General features: G+C 38.6%; 1 protein-coding gene across 6 annotated transcripts in view; it reads right to left on the bottom strand.

The window, feature by feature from the left end:
* The window catches only part of ATE1 (arginyltransferase 1), a 69,941-nt gene that overhangs the window by 4,692 nt on the left and 40,474 nt on the right, over positions 1 to 24,775 (bottom strand). For all 6 annotated transcript variants that reach the window (XM_042818018.1, XM_042818015.1, XM_042818013.1 and 3 more), the window contains one exon: positions 10,088 to 10,208. In XM_042818018.1, the coding sequence (XP_042673952.1) occupies positions 10,088 to 10,208 (121 nt within the window). The remainder of the gene's footprint in view (positions 1 to 10,087; positions 10,209 to 24,775) is intronic.

Below are 24,775 nucleotides of genomic sequence, written 5' to 3'. Positions count from 1 at the left end.
CTGTAAGTTTGTGTCCTGACCTGGATTTCTGCCAAGCCTTCATAAAGAATCTCCTGCCAAGAGCACTTTCTGAGCTGCTCACTGCTGATGTTCACTGCTTTTAAATAATTCTGAAGCCTGATACTGTGGATGAGTTCATCTTTTGGCTCGCAAGCGTTCCTGGCCCCAGCTTCAATTTCTTACAGTAACTAAAGCTACTGTACCTTGAATTCCCCTATAGACTCACTGGCTCAGCTGAACTTGGTTCTTGTTTGGCATATTTTTACACACTTTGTCTACTTTTACTCATTACATCAAGCACAGTCACTGCATTATCCTCCTTGGAATCAGACCCATGCTAGCACTAGCTCTATAGCTACATTAAACAGTTATTACTGCCCAGGTTCTAGCAAATTTGTTGAACACTGCAGCCAAGTGCTTGCTGAAGCAGAGCTTGCCAAGCCATGCTGCAGGTCAAACCTCCTTGGATTGTGGCACAGCTGTAGAGCACTACCTGCAGGCAGCAGAATGCCCTCCTGAGTAATCAAGGAAACACCAATTATCTTGAAAAGTCACTGTCATATGCATCATGCAGACTTTGAAAGCTAAAGATGTAAAGCACAAACTACATGCATAGAGGCTTGGCAATAAACAAAGTTTATCATCAGGGAAACTTTAAGCCCAGATATATTCCATCCTACAAACTTGTATTTGACTGGGCTTTTCTACAAATGTTGATTCTTGATTCATAGAATGCATTTTGAAAGGAACGATAGAGTCCTCAGTTGCCGAAACACCTAAAAATTCGCCTGGTTTAAGTGAATGTTTTTCCACTGATTCCAAAAATAAAAACTTACATGATAAAATAATCTTCTGCAAGAATAATTAAATACATAGATATAACTTAATCCCATCCGAAAAGGGATTCACAAAATGTTATGTGTCAGTGAAATAACCCCAGGCATACAGTAGAACTTTTAAGGAAAGTGAATAGGAACTTCTGTTGCCACAATACCAACCCTAAGTTTAATCAGCTTTTGGTTGCTTATGCTCTGGAGGCAACATCAGGCATATGCTGCCTTCAGTCATAAAGACCCCTTCAGTCATAATTTAAACCCAAGCAGAATGGGTTTAAATAGAGAATTAAATAGAAAATATAACTAAATTGGGCTCCAATATTGTTACTGAAAAAATAAATTAAGATTAAATATGTTCTGCTAAGCAGTACATAATAAAGGTTGCTTTATATTTAACACTATGCCAGCTGATGCCTGACACCCATCCCCTGTGTGTTAGATATTAGGAGGAAGTTTTTCCACACAGAGGGTGGTGAGGCACTGGCACAGGTTGCCCAAGGAGGCTGTGGATGCCCCATCCTTGCAGGCAATCAAGGCCAGGCTGGATGTGGCTCTGGGCAGCCTGGGCTGCTGGTTGGTGACCTGCACACAGCAGGGAGGTTGAAACTGGATGAGCATTGTGATCCTTTTCAACCCAGGCCATTCTATGATTATGTAAAGCAGTATGTTGAAATGTGCTTTTTTGCATATTGCTTCTTTCATACTACGTTCACACATTAAGAAAGACCAGTATGCCTTGGGGTATACAAATACCAACTCAGATGAAAATAAGAGTACACTTAAAATGAAACATGAAAAAAAAATCAGTTCCTAATTAAAACCCAGGAAGCACAAGTCACAAAAACCAGTACAGTGAAATGGTCAGGATATTCTCCATCAGCCAACTTTTTGCTGTTCCGTTACTCTAGCAAGAAAAAAACAACTTTTCAAATTGCTTTTCAAAAATAGAATGTTTCTAAGAGGGAATATGTTCTTATCTAAATATTATCAATGATTCTTATAAAATACAACGGAAGAATTATAGCCTTGAAAGTAGAATGAGGGCAACTCCTGAAGATACCTCACAAAAAACAGCTTTTGGGCTTTGTGCCTGAAATCACTCAACTGGCTTATGATCTGCAGTTCAGCTTTTAGAAGCAAGCAGACTAATCACTTGACAAATGCATTCAAAATCTGCTAACCCTGCTGTGCCACGCAGAAACAATAAGTCATTGTGTTTTGATTCTTATTATTCTAGTAGTAAACATGGATAGGGGCCAATGGAAAACCTTTCTTGTGCATACAGAATTCATAGGTTCTCAGGCATAGCTCACAGCAACCTGCAAAATCTTCTGCTTACCTGCAAATGCAATATGCTAAATATATTGTCTATATTAACAGTGCTCAAATCCGAGCATGGCTCACTGTTCTGGAAACATCTGAGGGAGAGGCACATAAAACAGCGAGTATAAAATCTTAGAGAATTTCTGAGCCCTCATAAAATCTGATTATTCTAATCTACTTCAGTTTATTATCCTGTAATATTATGATGGAGAACTACCTGCCAAATGGATAGATGTAAATGATAGTGATAATTCTCCAAGGACTTGCTTTTCAGGGATGCAATACAAACAAATCTAGCCGTTCCTGGGAAAATGTTAGTTCAGTGACACTGAAACAACTTCCTACAGCCATATCCAGTTTATCCTAAGTCAAGATGCTAAAACCATGCAAAATGGAATATAATCCTAAAGATGGGAGGTCAACAGAGGTATTATTTCACTTTTAGATGTTCTTCCAGAAGACAAAACGAGCTACAACAATTCTTTTGAAGTTGCACCTCTGAAGACAGCGCAATTCTTGACTGCTTCAGATCCAAGAAGCCAGAACACGAACTGACAATTAAGAATATTAAGTGCATACCCAGTACGCTTCTGGGCTGTTTCAAACACCCCTTTTGGTCACTCAGGCAACTTTTAATTACTCACTGTTGCAATGCACCATGCATACCAAGACTAGAAGCAGAACTGCAGAAGGTGCAGAAAGCAGCTCAGAGATTGCTGGGAGAGGCACATTAACATGCAATCGTGAAGTTAGAGAAGACTCAGGGATGAATCTTAAAAAGAAAGATAAGCAGTGAGCACAAATTGCATCATTCCTTATGCAAAATGTGAATAAAAATTTTTCTTCAAAAATGCATAATACCGTGTTACCAAGTCGAGTAGAAATTTAAAGCTACTAAGTAAACTGACTCAAACAGATTATTCCATCTATTTCCTGAATATATTTTGCATAAGATTACATTCAAGTTACTGCAGATTCAAAAGACAAAAACACTACCTAAGCTGCGTTTTCATTTCAACAGTTTACTATCCTGTAAACCAGTACAGTTCACTAACAAAGCCAAATACTCAACTCCACTGTAAGCAGTAATATTCTTACTATAAAACAATGCTAGTCAGTCTAAGTTCTGTATTGTGACCACTGCCTAAAAGGCCAGAGTGACCTTAATGAGAGCAAATCATGACTGTCACGCCAATTATCTGAATTTCAGCAACTTCCAAGCATTGCAAACCTAGCTTACACTTATTAATTACACACTAAAACACATTAATGTGTTTTAGACTTCATTTTTAAGGTCAAATTAATTCTACGAGGGCTGACAATGCAGAAACAGAGTTGCTGCCTTATTTCGTACATGTCTGAGTTATTTATTCTGCATTGCACAATAAAAATCAGAAAATACTGTGTAATATTAACAGGCCATGGTGACTCTGTGGATTGTGAATTCGATTCCATGGAGCTAAAAACTTGCTTGTGGCCGAGACAGAAATATTAGACCAATTACAGTGAATTTCAGCAATCCAGCATGCTGTTTTCTTCCAGTCTACAAATATTTTTCCATATACTTACTTTCATCATATTTATGCAAGAATAAAACATTCTGACAGCTTTATTTTTTTCTCTGAAGCAAAATCTTCCCATGGGACTGACCCTGAGCCAGCTGAGGACTTCAGACCTTCACATGAAGGCTTCCCTTCCAGCTGCAGAGCTGACCATTTTCAACCAGACTTCCAAAGACTTTTAATCACAGGTTTTAATGGTGCCTCAAGACCCCCCAACAAAATGGAGTACTGAGCAGTCAAGCTTGCAACGACAGCAAAAGCAGAGGGATTAAGACAATACAAAAGATAGAATCATAGAATCATTCAGGCTGGAAAGGATCCCTAGGATCCCCAAGCCCAACCCCAGCCCAGCCCACCATGCTCATTACCCGTGTCCCTCAGTTCCATGTCTCTGTGGTTATGGAACACAGCCAGGAATGGTGAACACCTTCCTGGATGGCCAGTGCCAGTATGCCAGTGCATGACCACACTTTCTGAGAATAAATTTTTCCAAATATCCAACCTAAGCCTCCCCTCATGCAATTGAAGGCCACAACTTCTCAACCTGTTGCTGTTATTTGGGAGAAGATGTTGATTCCCACCTCACTTCAACCTCATCTCCTAGATGAAGAGTTACAGGATTATGCATTTGAGAATCACAGCTCCAAACGACAGGATGGGAACAGGAAAACTTTTCAAAAGGTGTAATTGTTAAAAATTACTTCTGAAAATATTTGAATTGTATTCAAGTGAAAATGGCAGGGAGCTATAAGAGGACTTTTCAAAGGAAGGGCAAGGAAAGGTCCTCATCAAGCCTGCTTTGTCAATTGCTTGACAGAAGTCAAGCAGAGAACTACAAATACAAGCTTTTCCATGAAACAGGCAAAACTGAACCTTCTGGCAGCAGCTTATCAGCTAAGGAAATCAGATTCCAGCAATCAATTTACTGGCTAAATTAATTAAGACATGGAATCAATTATGTTCTCAGCAGCTCCACGTGTAAGGCCCGGATAACCAGGTACTACAGCAGAAGCAAACACACAACCAAGATCCATCATTTCTATACATAAGCATGAAAAATAAGGAGATGCTGGCAAAGTCCTCAAAAATTACATAATTTTTTAAAAACTCTTGGCTATTACACAATCTTCATGATGGTAACTTTGGGTTACAGCTTATTTTCATGACTCGTGCTGGAAGTCAGATGATGGTGCTTCCTGGGGAGTGTTGGTTTACTCTATCAATGTCAGATGCAGATACACTTAGCATAACATTAAACACTGACTTTTAAACAAATATTTACCGAACTTTGAGATTTGTTAACAGCACTAAATGGAGTTCATAGTGTAATTGTACTTCAATTACAATTTAAAGTCCTTTCTTTCTTGGCCATTGTTTTGTGATACTCCAGAGCTGATGATTCACCCTAACTTCCAATGCTTAGTCCAGTTCATGCACTGCTTCTGATGCATAAATGGTTCCAAACCATTTTCAAAGCTGCAGTACCGGCTGTTTAGTACCACAAATTAACCAAGTGAATAAAGTTTGTTACCTTTTTACTACAGAATCGCTGGAGGATTTGAGTGTATTTTTGCGTATTAGACCAAAATCCCACACCAGCCATTGCAATTTAATCCAACTATAATAAAAATGAGTGAAAATTTGCCTGGCTACACCTTATTGGCACTGTCTACATTGCCTATTGCTGTTATAAGAAAGCAAAGAGTTATTGGGAATAATTTAGTTATTAATCTAAGAGAATTTACTAAGATGTTTTCAAAACTCTCTGCACCGTAACTTTAATGGATGTTGTTTTGAGGAGACCAGCAGTTTCTCCACAAAGCAGATGATGGCACAGTTCTGAACAAGTTCTCCACGTGTGATATCTGTGACCACATTTTCATAATCAAGAACTTAAACGCATGGATCCCCTTGTTCATTAACCTGCACTGCAGGACGCTTACGAACATTAATGCATACTGGCGTTTATGTTAATTCAGCTGATGAGATTTAAAGATGTGACACTGCTCTGATACATTACTTCACCACTGACCTAAGCCATCAGAAGTGAACAACCAGCAAAAAAAAAAAAAAATACTCAGTGTTCACAGATGCAATAAATGCAAAACATGTTTGAAATAAGTCCTTTTTATTAGCAAAGAATAGTAGCTAAACTGTAAATGGAATGTGTTGAAAGTTGGCACTAGAAACCAAGGTTGTTGAAATAGTTATTTTTCTAGATTATTTTTCTGAGAGCATTATGTATACAAATACATATTTAAAATAAATACGCTTTTGTATAACCCAAGCCTGCAGATTTCTGGGTAAGAGCTTGAAGTTTTATTTACTAACGAACTAAAAATCCCCCAGTTCCTCTCAAGAAACATTAATATGCATAATCAAGAGGATCAGGATTCTGAAGTTATTAAATCTCTGGAATATTGTTTGCCTTTTACTGCTCTAGCTTATTACATGCAGCAGAACAATGCAGCAAATCTATTAAAACCTCAATTTTGTACATAGCAAACAAAATGGAGTTAATGGTTCTGCAATATGTGGGAAACATCTACCACAAGAACTGGAGTTGTTTCTCTGTTTCCTTATACCATCTTTTAGCACCCATGGTGTTTTGTGTTAGACTATTGTCTCTGGAGCAAAATGTCTTCTGTCCATGAATTTGCAAAGCCTACACAGAGGAGTCTGTGTCTCTGCCACGTGTGTGTTTCAATACTAAAAAAGGGGCTTGGGTTTTAATTGATGTATAACGTTTGCATTTTGATTTTGTTCTATTATTAGTTAGTTATACAGGACACTGAACAGATGTGTACTAGCTAAACAATTATTAATATCAGTAAGCAAACCTGTCCAGATAAAAAAATCAGTTTTGATCTGCAATACTCATAGACTTTGCTCCAAGTACTGAACACGGAAGGTGGGAAGCAGATTACAACTGAGACTTCTGTGGGCCGTGCCCATCAACCCTGATCAAATACTGCCTTTTACCTATGTAGAAAAAAAAGCAAAAAACAAACCACCCTGCTTACAGTGGTTTGCACACACACCCCAGTTACACGACACGCTGAAGGCTTTGAAATCACTACGTTACACCAAGACTGGATCTATCCTTATCTGGAGTTGCTTCTTGAAGGTGTCGACAGTCCAGTGGTGATAGGAAGAAAGATTTGCAGTTTCCCAGTAATTTAATTACCATCCCCAAAGCAGATTATCGTACTTCACAAAAAACTATTTTCACAGTCTTGACTTGGGCGCAACAAACCAAAATTCTCAACAGATGTTTGAAAAGACATCAGTGGGTTAGATTCAGAAAAATGGGAAGCAGAAGGATAAAAGTATGTTGAGATACCAAGTAAATTATTCGTGATACTTTTCATACTGTGCTTATTCCATAGCCATAACTGCTAGTGAAAGTGCCAGTGAAGTAAAATGCTGAAGACCAGTTCTGCAAAGAGGTAGTGGACTAGCATGAAAGACTGACCATGGCCACACTATCATGTGGCTCTGACACTAGTTTCAATTCGTTGTCCAAGTCACAGACAAGTACTTTCCTGAAGAGTAATCTTGAATTCATTTCTACTTTCTTCAGTACAACTCCATCAGTACTGGCAGCTCCGTTTCATATATATTTCTTTCTTACAAAGTAGGAACACGTGGCCTGTACATCACCTCAAGAAAATGCAGTTTAGCATAGCCTCTATTTTCAGAGCTCATCACTATCCAAACCCTCAGTTACTGCCCTGCCTCACTAACTGCTGATTTATTTGTATGTAAATGACTCGTTGTTGCTTAATAATAAACACATCAGAACCTTCATAAACCTCTTTCATTTATAAGATGATGCCAGGCAACAGAAATAAAAAAATCTGTTCAGCATGTGTAATCTGCATGGCATGGTAATGTAGGTAAAATTGGTAATTTAGAAAAGAACATTTGACAAAAGGTATAACCTTTTAACCACAAATGTTGTTTTAACATTGCTATGCAGTTTTTTTCCCCCCTAAAGTCACTGGTGTTTTCCAATACAAGCTAGGAACTGCACAGGAAGAGGCTACCAGCATGGTTTATTAAAATATAAAATCTAAGAGTTTGCTGGCACAGCTCATCATTTTCTCTGTTTGACTGGAGTGTTTTCGGTTTAAGTAAGGCTGAATCTCAGCACACTGGCCAGAAGTCAAGAGCTGGATCTATTTCAGCTGCTGGGCACCCATGATTTACCACCCTAAGTAATAAAAAGGTGAGTTATTACAGTGCCTGTGGTTGCTTTATTCAGTTATTAACTGCTAGACACTTTTCTAGACTCATCTCTGATGTATAAAGAGTTAACAACTTCGTTCAGTTTGCCTCTCCTCTCTTCATCCTCCAACTGTTAACAAAAGTATTAGACGTCAGACAAGGACATGGAAAACAATACTTCAAAACATTTGAAAACACTGAAGCATGGGACAACCAAATAATGTAAAACAGGCACAATCCTCCATAAATAATGATGAATATTTCCTAATACTTCAGAAATTTTCTACTATTTTCTGTGAATATCTCTGTTTTTTTCAGAAAACCTGATAATAGCAAAGAGCTCTGAGTGGTAACGGGCATGAATACTCAGCAACCCTCCTCCCATCACCGAGACTTGGCAGGTCAGAGCGTGCAGCACTCTCTTCTGAAGTAGAACTTTCATAACCTGCAACTAGCACATTTATTAGCTATCTTTTTTTTTATGGGAGGGGAAAAGGAGCTTGAAAATTGCCAAATATGATGAACAAACTGGTGTGAGGTAACATTTCAGAAATCTTCTGGCATTACAGACCATACTAAAAGATGACCATTTGCAGTGACTGTTTTATCGCCTTGGGCAATGGTGCAAGCCACACCATTCCTCCCAGTTGTTTAGTGGGTCTGGTTATTGCCCTCGGATTGTAAGTAGGAAGTCCCAACGCTGATAAATCATGACCTACTTAACTGACATAGCTGAGGGCTGTGTTACAGAAAGCTATTCAGGAGGAATAAAGCACATCATCGTTTCTATCGCTCATTTTGTAATTTGCCATAACTTAATTAAACTCATATTGCTGACTATTGTGGAGAGGAAAGGAAAGGAGGAGGAAACTGATTCTGCTGTTGAGAAGTAACTTCCTTAAAGCTAGCAAATCTTTAAACCTCAAATGGCTAAGCTCTCAGCAGGCCCAATACACTTCAACATGTAGCTATGTTTTAATTTCCTTTAACCACGGGACATAAGTCACAGCTCCAGTAATGTCTGGAGTGAGATATTTCGTGCTGATAACGATGCAATGTTTTATACCCTGCAGTTTCTAAAAGCCTGGTATCCCACAGGAATTTCACAGAATTGAGAAGATGATACCTCTTAGCTTCTATGGGGTTAACATCGTCAAAGGCAGAGTAATTTAGCTGTCAGTCTTAAATGAATACACTTCTTTTCCTTCTGCATAACAAAAATATCTTTAACACCATTAGCCTCCAAAACCATTCCTTATTTTACCTCTTGTTTTCTCCTATTTCCTTTCACCAATCTAATGGCATATCTGGGTGATGATGATATGACGTACCCTAAACATAGAGATCACAGAATCACACAGAACTGTAGGGGTTGGAAGGGATCTCCAGAGATCATCGAGTCCAACCCCCGAGATCTCTAATGGTTGTGATTTTTTCTTTCCAAAGTGCATCCAACCACATTCCATATTCCCAAGGCTATTTCCCACCATATCACATGGCTACCTGCAGTCCTTCTCTATTTGTACAGTACAACCCATATAAATTGTACCCAAACTTTAAATCATTATCTGTGTCTTGCAGTGTATCTGACCTGATTTTTTAAAATAATTTTGACTTTTCAATGCAAATCAATAAGTAATTACTTTACAGAATGTACAACTTATGTCCCATGTAATTCAAGATGCTGTGGCGTTTCGATTGTTGTATTCTTCACAATTTCAGCTAGACTGAATAGCTAACCTAGCAGTCTGTTTCTTTACACCTGATGCCTTTATGCTTCTTCACTTTCACTTTCCTGCACTGATTCTAACTTTGCCTCTTTATGAGCTCATCAGACTAGAATCTAAGGGAGGATTTGTTTTTGTTCACAAAATAGTATACAAAATTACCCGAAAAACACCAAAATGTCAATTCTGAATTACATACTACCTGTAAAACAGAATGGATTAAAAACTTGTGTTCCATGTGTTCAGAGATAAAACGATCTACTTGATAATGCTCGCAGAAGTTGTGAATTTTAAACTTTCTTCCCCCTTAAAGGCAACATTTCTATAACTTTTCAGAAGCAAACAATACCAACGCGCAGTAAATATGAGAGAGACGGTTTACATCATTTATCATTACTTGTGTCCTTACCTGCTTTTGCATCCTGGTTGAAACGAGAGTATTTGGACAGCTCGAGCAGTGGGAGACATTGCTCAATAGGGGTCCAAACGTACGTCTCTGGACACAACAAGTCAGAGGGTCTATACTGACCCTACAAAGGAGGAAAGGAGAAAAAGAAGAGTCAGATCAGTTGCACAGATACAGGCTGGCTACACGTTTCCAGATTTTCCTACAAGCAAGGAATGGTTTTAATCTAACCTAAACAAACTGAGTAAGAAACAGCTTCACTGTAAACACAAGCTTATTCCTTTAGTAAATTCTGCATTAGCTCAGGAATACAGACTTAACCTTGGCACTTGAAAAAAATAAAATTAACACAGTATATTTTATGTTATCCAAGATGAACTCAAGAAATTTTGGCTCTCCTTACTGAAACTCTGTGTTTAAGTTATCCTCTAGTGATCTGTTGAGCTGGTGCTGACACTAAAAAACTCAGCACCTCAGAAAGCAGCTTGTCTCAAATGTTCTTCATTCTAGCAAAGTAACAGCGACAAAAAAAAGAAACAACCTTTTAATAAAAAAAGAACACTTCACAGCAAGTAGGATTTTATTTTTACTGCATTAGTGATAGAGCAATTTGTCCATTGAACATTAAATAGCAATACTATCTTGTCAATGCACGGAATTTTTCCTGGAATAGCTTACAGGTAATCATTATGAAATTCGACTATTTTGATTTATTGAAAGATATTCTTTGCAGACATTCCCCAAAATTAAACAGTGATATTATTTTCCCTTCTGCTACACAGAAAATCACCACCTCAGCAATAACAACCTAATCAAATCTTTTTTTTAATTATTTCAAATAAGATTATTCATTGGCCTATAACTTAAAACAAAGATCTATCTTGGAGCCATTATTTATTTAATCCATTTACTCTCAGTCCCCATAGCCATATGTGGCAATATTTAATTAACTTTCAAACTGGAAATTCACTACATATATCAGCCTGGAAAAACAGGTATACAGAAAATAGACTGTAAACATCTCAGGATTTCATCATGCTACCCTCAGTGCAATTAAGAGTTCTTCATTTGAATTAAATAGGTAATGATGATGATGATCATTTTGTAAAGAAACAATTCATATTTTTGCCAAGTTCTAAAGTCTAATTGTTGATTTTATTTTCAACATCGATGAACATAATTATGTTCATTATATAAAATAAAACAATGAACATAAGGCTGCGGGGTGACATCACTGCAGCCTTTCAATACCTAAAGGGAGCCTACAGAGGGGAGGGGAATCAACTCTTCGAAAGGGTTGATATGTGTAGGACAAGGGGAAATGGTTTTAAGTTGAGGGAGGGGAGATTGAGGTCAGACATCAGGGGGAAATTCTTTACCCAGAGAGTGGTGAGGTACTGGAACAGCTGCCAGAGAGGCTGTGGATGCCCTGTCCATCCCTGGAGGTGTTCAAGGCCAGGTTGGATTGGGTCCTGGGCAGCCTGGTTTAGCATTAAACGTGGAGGTTGGTGGCCCTGTATGTGGCAGGGGGGTTGGAGATTCATGATCCTTGAGGTCCCTTCCAACCCTGGCCATTCTGTGATTCTATAATTCTGTAAAAAGTCACATTCACAAACTCTGCTGTTCCTTTACAGATCCACCCCAGTGCAACAACACATGATTTTGGAGGCCATTTTCTGGATGTTTACAGAGATTCCAGCTTCTTTTAATTCTCTTTCTATTCAACTCCCGACAATATTTAGAGCAAAGAATGAACTTTTTCATTACTTATGTCCTATCAAGTTTAAATTGTTCAGTCAGAAATACAAATGTTATGTCTGATGGAAGTCACAACTGTCCACATGAATAAAAGAATAATTTTGTTCCCATTTCTATCTGAAGTGAAAACAATATTTCTTCAGTGCCACAGAAGAGCTTAAACTTCATGGCATTAGAAAATACTCAACCTGGCATTGAAGTGTTAAACTATCTAAGCAGTTGAAAGAGATGGGAATGCAACGCCTAAAGAACGTGCTTAGACACTATTATTCAGATGAAACAGATTAAGGGTTAGGGAAAAAGTATTCCTTTTCATTAACAGGCAAAAAAAATTAAGCATAGTTACTTGTGGATTTAAAGACTTTTTCTCAGTTGGCCAGAGGCAGAAATAGCCAGGCAAGCATCTCAGAACAGCCACCAAAGCACAAGCACAGGGTGGCGGAGATGCCTCTCCTGCAAGCACAGATAGGCTCCTACATACCTAGATTGCTCACTTATTGTCCTTCTACAAGATCTTGCCACTAGACAGTAAATTACGATGGCTGATCCAGAAGCAATGCCTCCCATCTTATTACCTTGGCCCACAGTGTCAAAGGTGGATGGTGGTGGTTGACAGATGGCACCAGAGGGGCAGTCTGATGCAATGGCATCTGACATGGAAGTGTGTAAGGAGCAAAGGTGTGGAATTGAATTCCTAAATGTGGAAAAAAGGCACTCATTGATGCTCACCAAATGCGTATGGAGACCAAGCAGCAGATGTGAGCACAGCGAGGTGTGGGTGGTACATTTCAGCAGTGCGAACTAGTTCCAAGCCCCAAATCCATCACTGAAAATTCCGTATTTATTTGGGGGATCAAAACACCTAACTTAGGTGGCAAAAACAAGTAAACAGTTCTGAGGTTTCCTCTTCCCTCAAATTTAGAATTCTGTCAATAAGTTCCCCTGAAGATGAGTGACACAGAGGCGATGACGCAGAGAGGTCCCACCAACCAGAGACGTAAAATAGAGTTAGAGCTAAAAGTTAAACAAACCATGGGTACTCTTCAGTATCCTTGCTTGCTTTTTAAAACTATTTCCAAACATGATAGAAGATTCTTTTTCCTCCCTTAAAGGTATTTTATTTCCTCTACCAGTTAAACCCACATCCCATGAATCATTCAGCAGAGGAAGTGGGAACCCAGGGACACACAAGGGTGAGTTTTCCAGTCAAGTGTTGGCACTCTCTTTATATTGACATAATTAAAAAGGCAATCCACAGAAACCGCTACATCAAACGGAGTGATTTCTAAGGGCTTCCACTCCTTTTTTTCCCATTCCTCAAGTGATTGCAATCAATTCATTTCCTTCTCAAAAATGTTAAAAACTCAGTATGAAAGTAAATGATAATGGATCAAACTCTTTTCTTCCCTTATCCTCTTATTCCTAGGCTGTGAAAAATTTCCACATGAGAATCCAGCCAGATTAGATGTCATGTACAGGAGGGCCTGTATTCAAGAAAAAGACACACTTCAAAATCATTATGGACTCAAATATTTACATTGTCTTAAAAAGCCCTGTCCACAAGAGTACTATTCATATTCCTTCTTACTCTTAATGCCACCAGTTTGCAGCGTACACCCAATGTACATCAGGAAGAGAAAGGGGATCTCCTACTGCAGAGCTATTATCACAGCAGAACTTTGTAAGGATTTTCAGACTTTGCTTTTCAAATATTTCTCTTTGGCTTCAGATTGAATTAGTGCACATTTAAAAAATCAGACTACAGTTAAAAACCCACGACTGAAAACATCTCGCTTTTGGTCTCACAGTATAGAAGTCCCCATAGCACCGTTTGTACTGCTCAAACCATCCTGGAAATATTCAACTACAAGGTTTTCAACCAAAACAACCACCTTGCAGACCATCCCATAGCACTTCTCTTCTGGTTCAGCTTCGTAAACCCAGTAACCACCTGCTGATAAAATGCACTCTGTCATGACACAACTGCACATATGTCCAACAGTTTGCTATACGGATGCTTCCATAACTAGCTGACTTTGGAAACAATGCATTTGGACAGCCATTTCCTAACCCTGAACAACTGCTTTTAATTACTGCAGCCTTTGAGCTGTAGTTTCCCTCAGTGACCACTACTACCACTGTGATACACGTGCATGTCCAATCACTGCATTTTCAAAGTGCCTCCCATGATCTTACAGTCACACAACTCTAAAAGGACACGATATGTTTATTTTTTTTTTAACTCATTCCTCTAACTCAATGTATGGCTGCTCCATACATTTAGTCCTTCTCAGCAGTCTGATGTCTCTAATTTTGCTTTATGTTCTTTGAAATATAAGGAAAGGGGCACGGGGGGGACAGACACACAGACCGAAGCATCTGTCAAATAACTTGATTAAAAAGATCAACAGTACTTGATTAAAAAGTAGTATAGCTCAGGAAATCCTGAGTACGTGGTTTCTTCTACCAAGTCAACTCATTGCAATATAAACACGACCATTTACTTAATAAAAATAGCTACAAGACTTCATTTTCTGAGAAGTCTGGGACACCTTCCCTCATATAAACAAAAAAAAACCCCTTAAGGTGCTCTCCCCCCTCATACTACCAGATATGCTGCATTTTAATTGGAAACTTCTGGAAGCATATTTTACAGTGAAGCTGCCAAGCCTAAATTAATATTTCACACCGTGATATTTTTTGTTTTACTGTTTCCAAATCAAAATCGACCAGAACTTCTCTGAACTTTTGTCCCACAGGAAGGGCGAAGGTTTTAATGAGACTTAAGTCTGGAGATTACTTTTTGAATATTTTGTAAAATCGAAGGGATTTGGTAAGCATTTGAGATGGAAAACATCAGCAGAGTTTGTTTTTGTAGTCCAAGTGGAACTTAAAATGTAAAACTACCAAGAAAGAGAATAGTCTGGAAAACAAAAAAGGTCAAGCACCAGTAGCACTGAAAAAACAAAAAGGGAAGGTTAAACACACATTTAATTCTTTTATCAAGTGCACTTTACATCTGTATCCTATTTCTTCACAATAAACTCATTGATCTTTTATTAAAAGTGAATTAAGACTGTCTTCATCTCAATTTCCACCCAGCTGCTCTCAGACTACATAAACAAAATAATTCCAAATCATCAACAGCAATCCGTTAGAGCTAAGCAGCACAACAAGAGAAAGAGTGCATCAGGTTTATTAAATTCAGCCCTTCCACTGAAAGACAACCCCACTGGAATCCCAGCAGCTCAGTGCTCCAGCAGACCCTTGCTCCCTGATTTCATTGCACAAACAGAAAAGGTCCCTGCTGACCCCACAAGAGTAACCCCAAAGCCCTGCTTCGCAGCCAGCAGGACTGAGCTGGACATTTGAATCCATTTGTGCTTCCAGTCCTCAGTGTCACTCCTGTGTGCCCTGTGTGTCTAAAGGGAGGAAAAAAGAAGGGAAAAAAAGCAACCTGCACAGTTCTCTCCCACCTCCCAGTCACCATGCTGTTTTTACTGTTCTTTTTGAACCAACAAACAAGCCCTCAAGATTAATACACACAGAATGAGTAAGGCTTCATTTTATCCAGGAAAGATGGTTGGATGCTTCAGATTTATTGTCAGAAGTATTCCACTTACAAGGAAGTGTATCTCAAAAAGGAGTTCAATCAGCCAATGTATGGATTGAGGATAATTTGATGAATAAATAACAGTTTGGATTTAACCACAGCATCCACAATTGTATGTGCAAAGGCTTGCCTGACACTAACGAGAACATAAGTGATTTTATCCAAACTTGGCATTCATTATGCAATCAGAGCTTTCAGGGCCCAATTGTATACCCTTGGAAGCTCTGTTACCTTTTGTTATCAAAGAACAACACGCTGTAACCCAAACAATATTATTCATAGTAACCAAAATTGATCTTGTAGCCCAAAAATCTCACGCTACTTTTGAGAAGTGGACAACACATAAGGGAATTATTCACAGAATCACCAAGGTTGGAAAAGACCTCCAAGATCATCCAGTCCAACCATCCACCCTACCACCAATATTTCTGATTTCAAAATTAAAAACAAAAAATTTAAAGTTAATATTTACTGAAAATCACCATTAAAGGTCCAGCAAGTCAAATTAAAGATGGCACCACACGGACACAGTTCTGAAGCTGGAAGCCAGTAACCATCGTACATTCCACCATAGGGAAGCTACTCAAGAATCCTAGAAAAAGTAGCATAGTTATAGAGAAAATTTATGGGAAACCAAAGGAAAAAAAAAAAAAAAAAAAAAAAAAAAAGAAGTTAAGCTCGTACGTGGTCAGAACACAAATCATCTGATTACCAAAATGGAGCTGGTTTACTTTAAATCTGCTGCAAAAATTCTTAAGGAGACCCTAGCAATAAACTTGGAACGAGAGATTAGGAAAAGCTATGACAAAAGATAAAACCCAAGGCAGGGCCTCAGGAGGAATGCTCCATTAGAAACACACCAGCTATGCTGACATCAGTCTGTCTTAAAAGGAGTTTATTTTGGCAGCTGTGAGAAGTGGCAAAAGAAAGAAAAAAAAAGGTGAGCATTACAATCATGGGGATCCCGTATCATTCCCTTAAAGAGCTGCCACGAGCTCATATTACTTCTTGTAATTATTAAATACTTTATTTCACTTCATGGTAAATATAAGAAAATGTACAAAATTATCAAAAGAAGGACATACACATCTCAGTGTGTGTTGCATTAACATTCACCAGCACAACCAGAAGGCGTGAAGGCATTCTGCACAACTTTTACTTTTATTTATTTTTAAACCACTGAATGGAATTACGATGTGCCAAAAAGTAAAACTAGGCAAATCAACTTTTGCATCTTCTGTGACATTTGCAAAAAGAGAGACTAAGCCCCAAGCCCTTACCCTTATGATTCACTTCAACTCAATTTTTTTTTCTCCTCCTTTTAAACCAATAAGACCCTTAACAACTCAGAAGAACTACACAAGACAAAAGCATGTGTAATCTCCAACAAGACGAGGATTCACTGTTTTGCACACATTGCTCTCCAGCTCTCCCAGCTGCAGCCCCGCTGCCTGCAAACACACCTTCCTGCTGCTGGGTGCAGAGCCCCCCAGTACCTGCTGCCCAAGAATTTCTCCAAATCTAACCCTTTGGAGCATGCATTGTCCTTATGTCTAGCCTCAAACCCAACTCCTCATTATAGCTGCTGGTTCTGTGGTTACCCTCCAAGCCTTCTGCTGTTTTCCCTGGCATTCACTCATGCTCAGCAGCTCCAAGCCTTCCCCATCTTTCCCAACATCCCTCAAGCTGCTCTTCTCAGACAGTTTTCTTTTCTTCCAGCTCCAGACCCAACCCTCCATGCCCAACCACTTGCCCCAAAGCCCCTCAGTGTCCATAAGATCCACTCTGCATTACCTCCTACACCCATCGCAGCCTTACCTCTCTCCTTTTTATCGCTGGCCAAACTCACATCGTCAATGGGGAATAATGCCTCCGTACAAGATTTACCCAAAGCCCTGTTTCTGCCTTTTTCCAAAAGCTCAGCCAGGAATGCACAGAACTTGCCAAAATTCTCCCCAGACAAGGCTCCAAGGGCAAGAAAACAAGCCGTGCCCAGGAAAGTCTGTGCCTGCTGGTCGCCTCGCACTGAGTCATTCCATATTTCACCTCCATGCCCAGCTACTGACTCACTGTGCACAGTATTTGAAGACATAATCAATTAGAGGATTAATTGACAGTGCTTCATAATTGTGGATCGCTGATGTTCAAAGGAGTTGAAGTGTGCTCCCAGTTAAGAATTCAGATGAGGGAAGCCTGCTTATAGATTAAGCTATGCTATGCACGTAAAGCAGGATTTTATAAAGCATTTACAGTGCTCATGCAACTATATCATGTTGAAAAACAATGCAGCTTTAAAAACTGCCACTCCAGCTTTAATTTCTACTTGCTGCATGCATTTAAGAACAAGAAATAATACCCTGAACCAATATTCCAGAACTGGAAAGGATTTTTAACTTTGGAGCTTTCTATTAACGTATGGTACATTATATCACCAATAGAATAACCCAATAAGAGGCAAATACTTAACCTTTGACTATTCAACACTGAACACATACAATAGCTAGGACAGTTGATTTCCTAAGTATTCAAACAGAATCTACATTTCAACACTTTAAAATCTCGAATGTTTACATACAAATTTGTTACATTGGTCAAGACTAATCAAAAAAGTAGTAGTCTCAAAACCTGATGCACTTGGTTTAGCATTCTGTACCATTGCACGGACATTTCAATGGCCTCATCTGTGCTTCTGCCTGAAGATTTTGGTAGCACTTCACACAGCTGCCACGGCAGATGAATTTTCCTTTCAACCTCAATTTTATGTTTGGAAATGAAGCATTTTAATCTGCACTCTACCATACACATTTGATCAGACTAACCATGGGAAAACACACGTGCATTACAAATAAAACCTGTAGAATTCTGAGCAAAGGGGCAGAGAATACGGCAAAGGAAAGTTAATTAGTAAAACATATCTTTCTGTGAGATATTGGCACTGTGAAAATCAAATTAACGCATTCATACTGCACACAAAAATACATGAATTATACTAAAACTCTGAAAGAAAAAGAATTAAATCTCAGTGTTCAAGTGCCCAGAACTCTTTATCAGGAATAACAAAGTCACACGCTGCTGTCAGACACTGTCACACTGCCTTTCCACCCACAAACAAAAAAAATGAGGTTTGCTCTGTCAGAGTATTCCAACCATGTGTTAGAACTTAACAGTAAGTAACGCTACAGAAAAAAAGCATGTACAAAAATGCGGACCAAAGAAGTACTCTTTAAAAAGAACTTTCTTCTGTTGCCCATAAAAATGTTTATTTTCACTGTAAGTTTTCCTTCCTGAAATGAGCATTCTGACTTCAGGTCAACTGAGCTTGTCAAGCATTTGTTAAACAAGGCTGATTTGTTTGCTGAGAGGGGAGCATCTGTGCACAAAGTTCTCTGTGTTCTCCAGGAGCGCCTTTAATGCCTCATCTTGTGCCCATCTCAACACCTGTAAGCCAACATCTGAACTGAACCATCCTTGGTAACAATGGAGCAGCCTCAATGAGATACAAACCTGCATCACCAAAAAAGTTCATTTTGTCACCATAGAGATGTTTGTGGTCTCCAGAAACGAAAAGGTACAAAGCAGCTAGGCACCATGCCCCCCTACAGAACACAAACACCTGAGCTGATATTAGACAAACCAAAAAACCAGCCCTGCATTAAGCTGACACGACTCTCTGTACAAGCTTCTGTTCATATGCTTAATCTTCAGACTCAAAACTGAATTGAAGAACAGGTCAGAGCTCCATTTGTAGCCACAAGAAACGCTAAACTAAGACTTGTAGTATCCTCAGTGCTCTAGAGCCTCTCCAGAACTGGGCTAAAAAGATACAGGAAGGAATCCAAATACAGGAACAGAGAGCAATCATAGGGTAACACAAAATATGTCCAGATAGATTGATGCATTGAATTTTTGTCAAGTTATTCACAGGGAATGGTAACTGCAAACATACTTCACAAGAAATAACAGCATTTTTCATCTTTTTCATGTTGACTTGCTTTCATATCCCTCCTTATGTTAACAAATTATTTCTCCCTTATTAGAAACAATATTTCTTGTCAAGTCAGTCCGATTTTAAGTATCCAAAATTGAACAAAATGAAATTACAGTACCAAATTCTGTAGCAGTCATTGTGCCCACAGGCTTTGCATCTGCTAGCTCTGTAAATGCATGTGTGTGCTTCTGGCTCCATGAAACTGCCCAAGTTCAACACTATTCTCATAGCTGGTTAGAACAGATTTGCTATTATGCTTCCACAGCAATAATTCAGGTGAAAAGGTACAGACATGTCTACTTACATGGTAAGGAAAACATACTGCTTAACATTAACATATCCCCAAAGTATCCTTTATAATTGCCTTAGAAGAAAACAAGTTTGAGGACTGGAGTCAGTAGCTATACCCACATATACAGTGCATATGTCCTGATGGTACCAAAAGCTGGTAACTCAATGGTATACTAAACGTACGCCTAACTACTGGATTAGGGACATATTAAAAGTAGAACTGCATTTACAGAGCATCAAGTGCTTGACCTTAGCAGTTTGCTATTCCCACTTTTCAAAGTGAAAACAATAAAGCTTCATAAGAAGGTGGAGTTGTCAGCACAGGGGCCTGGGGGCTACCAATTCGGTCATCAGTGTGATGGAAACAACATTTAACACACAGAATTCCTTGACCAACACCCAGTGATTGAAAATAGCTTCTTGATGACAAATTCATCATCAAACAGTGAATCAGATAAAATTCCACGAAGGAAACCAATTTATCTTCCAAACTAAGGCTTCAGTCTGGGTTTCCAAAACAAGCTCTATCAAAACCAAATAATACATGAGATACATGCAGTGTTTTACTCAGCATCCTTCACTGCCACTGGGAGATGTGACCTGAGGATGCAAAGAGCATCAAGTCCTCCCAAATGGAATGTAACACAAAAATGGCTGCCAATCCCTCTGGAAGAGGGAATGGAAGATAATTAAGAAGGATTAATAGCAAGTCACACAATGCCACCCAGTAAAGAATAAAATGGAAAGAATGTAAAAAAAAAAAAAAAAAAAAAAAAGCATTCACAAATGATGAATAAACTTTACTGAACACATTAGCACTAAGTAGCCCTGCAGAACAGTAGCCTCAGTATCTTAAATAAAATCAATAGATTAGTGGAACAAAAAGGTCATCTCCTCTTCTGTCCGTTCATAGAACAACAGTGCATTTGTGTTGGGATCAAACAAAGCATTTGGTTCCTGTGTACTTTTGCTCCATGAACCCATTCTTCTTTAATTAGTTAACAATGGGATCGTTTTCATTCCCTTTCTTCTGTGTCATTCTAGCTCAGTTTTACTTGTGAAAACATTTTCGAATTACCATTTTCATTCAGAGAGAGAATGGGAAGAGAAGCAAACAGTGGAACACGCTATTAAAAAAAGATGATCTGGTCCTTTGAAAAGCCTTCTAGTCAGAATCTCGCAGTCATCCTATACGTATAACACTGCAAATAACTACTATTAACATCTCCCTGTACAGAAACAATTTCATTTTGTTTAACTTCTCCATTGGCTGTTCTGCTAGGGGGGCCCACCTGGACTCAGTTGAAGAGAATACAGATTTATTTTTAAGTGACACATAACTGAACAATGTTGGGGGCTATCAGGATAGCATGAAGTAATCTCCTCCTCTACTGGTCGTATTTGTATTGTGAAAAAAACACACTGCAAAACAATTAAATACTGTCATCTGCAATCCAGTATTAAAGCTATTTGCTCTGGAGCTTGTTTATTTTTAATTTGTTCCTTTCTTTGAACAACCTCTTTCAGCACTTACTGCAGTAAAGATGATAAAACTCGTCCTAAAAGTTTCCATAGATCCTGCAGGGAACAACTATAAAACCCCTCCCTCGATGCTCTGTCATCCTGTTTAATGCAGTATTCTCTCTTAAATGAAGAAAACAGGAACTTGTAACAGATAACTTAGTTAGAATGGACAGAAGTGAGATTCAAGGTTGTCTACACTGTGCTCTCACATTCAGCCACAACTTTAGCACCAAAAATCTCAGCAAGTTCCAATTTAGACCATTCAAAAAAGTTCGTACTCAATTCCCATCTTTTCCTCCTTGTCTTCAGAGTCTGTGCATCTTCTTATATAAGGAGAATTATTAACTTCATTGTGAATAATGTATGTCTTCAGCATTTGAAGGCCTAATTTTAGACATTGTTCTAGAGGAAAGAAATGGATCTGCTGAAGAAAATCCAATGGACATCATAAAGAATGGCAAGAGAATTAAAAAATGCAACTGGGAGAAAACATTAGAAGTAACTGAGGGGTTTATTTTGGTGAGTGGATGGGCAGTTGGAAATAATGTTGTTCAGGAAGTTCACGTCAGACAATCCAATGAAAGTTAAAGCACAAAAATATATAAGGATATAACTACCAACATATGAAGACATGGCAAAGGAAACCTTTGGCAGATACATGTCCCAGTGCATCCTAAAAGTGTAATTAGACCTGCCTTGGAGCAAGGTCTACAAAATCCCTTATGGACCCTGACAAGTCTATTTTTCTATTTCTTCCAGGTTCCAAATCATTCCCCTCTACAGCAATTTGGGACTCTACTTCATACCTAAGCAACACTGATGTACAAGCAATCATTGTCATAAAATACAGAAAGCTTTTTACAAACTGACTCTTGGAAGCACTGTGGGTAACATCAGGATCGATAACAAATAATAGAACGTCATTAATATGCTTCCACTCAGTACAGTGAGCAGCTAAACAAACTCAAATAATCATTCAAAATAAAGAATAGTTGCCTAGATTAAGTGTAACGCTTCAGAGAAACGCACTGTGATAATTCTGTAAAATATAGGCTCTTAGTAAAACCAGACCTCATTAGAGTATCTACCATTAAATCTTTCCTGTAAAATTGGAGAAAAAAAATCTGTGGATTAACTGACCTGTCAGCCAGCTCCTACTGTAAAGACTGCAAGGTGAAATACAGCAGAGCCAGGAGAAGCAGGAGTTCCTGGCTTCCAGACCAAATAAATTCCTCCTGACAATACTGCCTAATTAAAACAAATTTCATCAGTGAAAAGCAAAAGTCAGAAAGAATACAATGAGAGCAACCAAATTCAGCCAGAGTTCCAATATTGCAAGTGTCAGCAGGTTCAACAGACCTGGTGCAGAGATAAAGCCAACCTGTGTTTCAATGGCTTCAGTGACAGATTTAAAGGGCTGTTTGTTCTCCAGGACAAAACACCTTTGATATTTTGCCCAGAGCTTGAAAACTTGCCTCTAAGCAGCCTCACACAGGGACATGGCTGTGTGGGAAACAAAGGCATTGCACTCGTTGAGCACTGTGCAGCAGAGCATCCTAAGGTGGCTGCCTCAGCATATGCTAAATTCACCCATCTTTGGGAATAGCCAACGAGACAGACCAAGCAAATTCAGGATGCTAACCAGCATCCAAGAATAATGAAGTCAACAAAATACACAGCAAAGCCAACAAAGCAGCACCTCATTAACTCACTTGTTAGAGACTTGCAAAAAGCACACAGACTTGCATGCAACTGACATTTTTCTAGCACTGATCAGTGGATTTATAGAATTGTAAATGGAAAATTCTGAAACACGAGCCATGACCTCATTGCTTGGATGAAGAGGAGAAATTAATGACGTGAATTGCAAAGAAATTATTCCTCCTCCCCCCACCAAAAAAAAACAAAACAAAACCCACACGACTTTTGTCTATATATTTCACAGTCCACAGTTCTCACTTTAATTGCTGAAGTCACAACAAGCCCCCTTCGAATTCAGTCGAGGCAGCAACAAGCAGTGAATTTGTGACCATGCAGAGCCATGAATTAGACATGATACGTTTCCAGCAGTTATTAGCATGCAGAAGATGGTTTGTGTCAGGTTTATTAACACCATCTTGAACAAATCTTTTCAGTGGCTCTTTTTGACAGAGGCAGTCAGGTTACCTCTAATAACTCCAAAACCCTCTGGTGGTACAGCATTAGCCTACAGTGAACAAACCGTCCCCTCCTTTGGGTGCTTTCATTAAGGTAGGCTTAGATTTTTGCTTATTTTGGCCTCATGTAAATTAATTATATTTATCAAAGAAACAGTATAGGAAAACCAACTCAAATAGAAAAAAACTAATTTAGCAAGTGATACATGTAGAATATACTGCTACTGATGTACACATGTAGGAGATTAATACCACCTCTACCATGTTTTTATTCTTTTATTCTTTAGAACATTTGAACTATACGCATGTTTTTATATCTATTTATACACAGACATAATCTCATTGTACATGAAATAGGAACTTGTCACTGATATTAAAATCATTAATAGAATGAATATTATCATCAAGTATTTTAATGTTATTTTAAATCATGTCATATTTGGAATTACTTAAAAGATGTTGAACATTTCTTTTAAGTAAGCTATATGGGATCTTGTTCCCTCGGGATTGTTCAGCTTGGTTTGTATTTTCTTATTGAATTCAGCTGGTGGAGGTTGGTTTTTAAGGACTGTGTGAAAACGGTATAAGGGGATCCAAGCAACAAACTGCAAGATAAACAGAATGGTTTAGGAGGGCATTTTAATATTATTTATTTATTCAGTATAGAAAGGTTACAAATTTAAACATTAAAAAAAAAAAACCACAAATTTACTAAATTGGAGGAATTGGTTTTGTAATTGGAACTGTATCAAGTAAGAATTACAGGTGTACAAGCAAAACTTCAGGAAGGCCATATCCTGCATGTACAAATGTCTTCTGCAAAGTGACTTTCAGATACAGTATCAAAGTTTGTATATTGTACACCCCCAGTGTCTGCACGTGTTTATTCCCCCAAGGGACAGCACAGCAATGAAAGAGGTTTCAGAGACCTGCTGAGCCCTGTTCAACAGCCATTTCATTCTGTGCTGATAGAAGCCCACAAACCAGGCAGGCAGCCATGAATACACATCATGCTTGCACCTGAGTTCTGCTATGCTTCAATCACCTACAGCTTGAAGTAAACATCTGAAAAGGAATCCACATTTCCAAAATTAGAATAATAAAGCAGGAGGAATATTTTTGCATTTTTCCCCAAAGGAGTTCTAACTGACAAAAAAAAAAAAAGTTTTCATTGCAAATATTTTAAAAAAATGGAAAACTGGAGTTTCTTAACTTCAAAGACTTGGCTGAGCTCTGCATTTGTTTCTAGTGGTAAAGTGGATTCCAACTGGTTTTAGCCCTGCAAATCTTGCATGAAACTCAGCACAGCTTCAACACACACACACACACACACACACACACACACACACACACACACACAC

The sequence above is a fragment of the Centrocercus urophasianus genome, unplaced genomic scaffold (genome assembly GCF_019232065.1).
Source record: "Centrocercus urophasianus isolate 14NV4802_14NV808 unplaced genomic scaffold, USGS_Curo_1.0 seq_17, whole genome shotgun sequence".
Taxonomy (NCBI): domain Eukaryota; kingdom Metazoa; phylum Chordata; class Aves; order Galliformes; family Phasianidae; genus Centrocercus; species Centrocercus urophasianus.
This window is presented reverse-complemented; position numbering and strand designations above follow the sequence as displayed.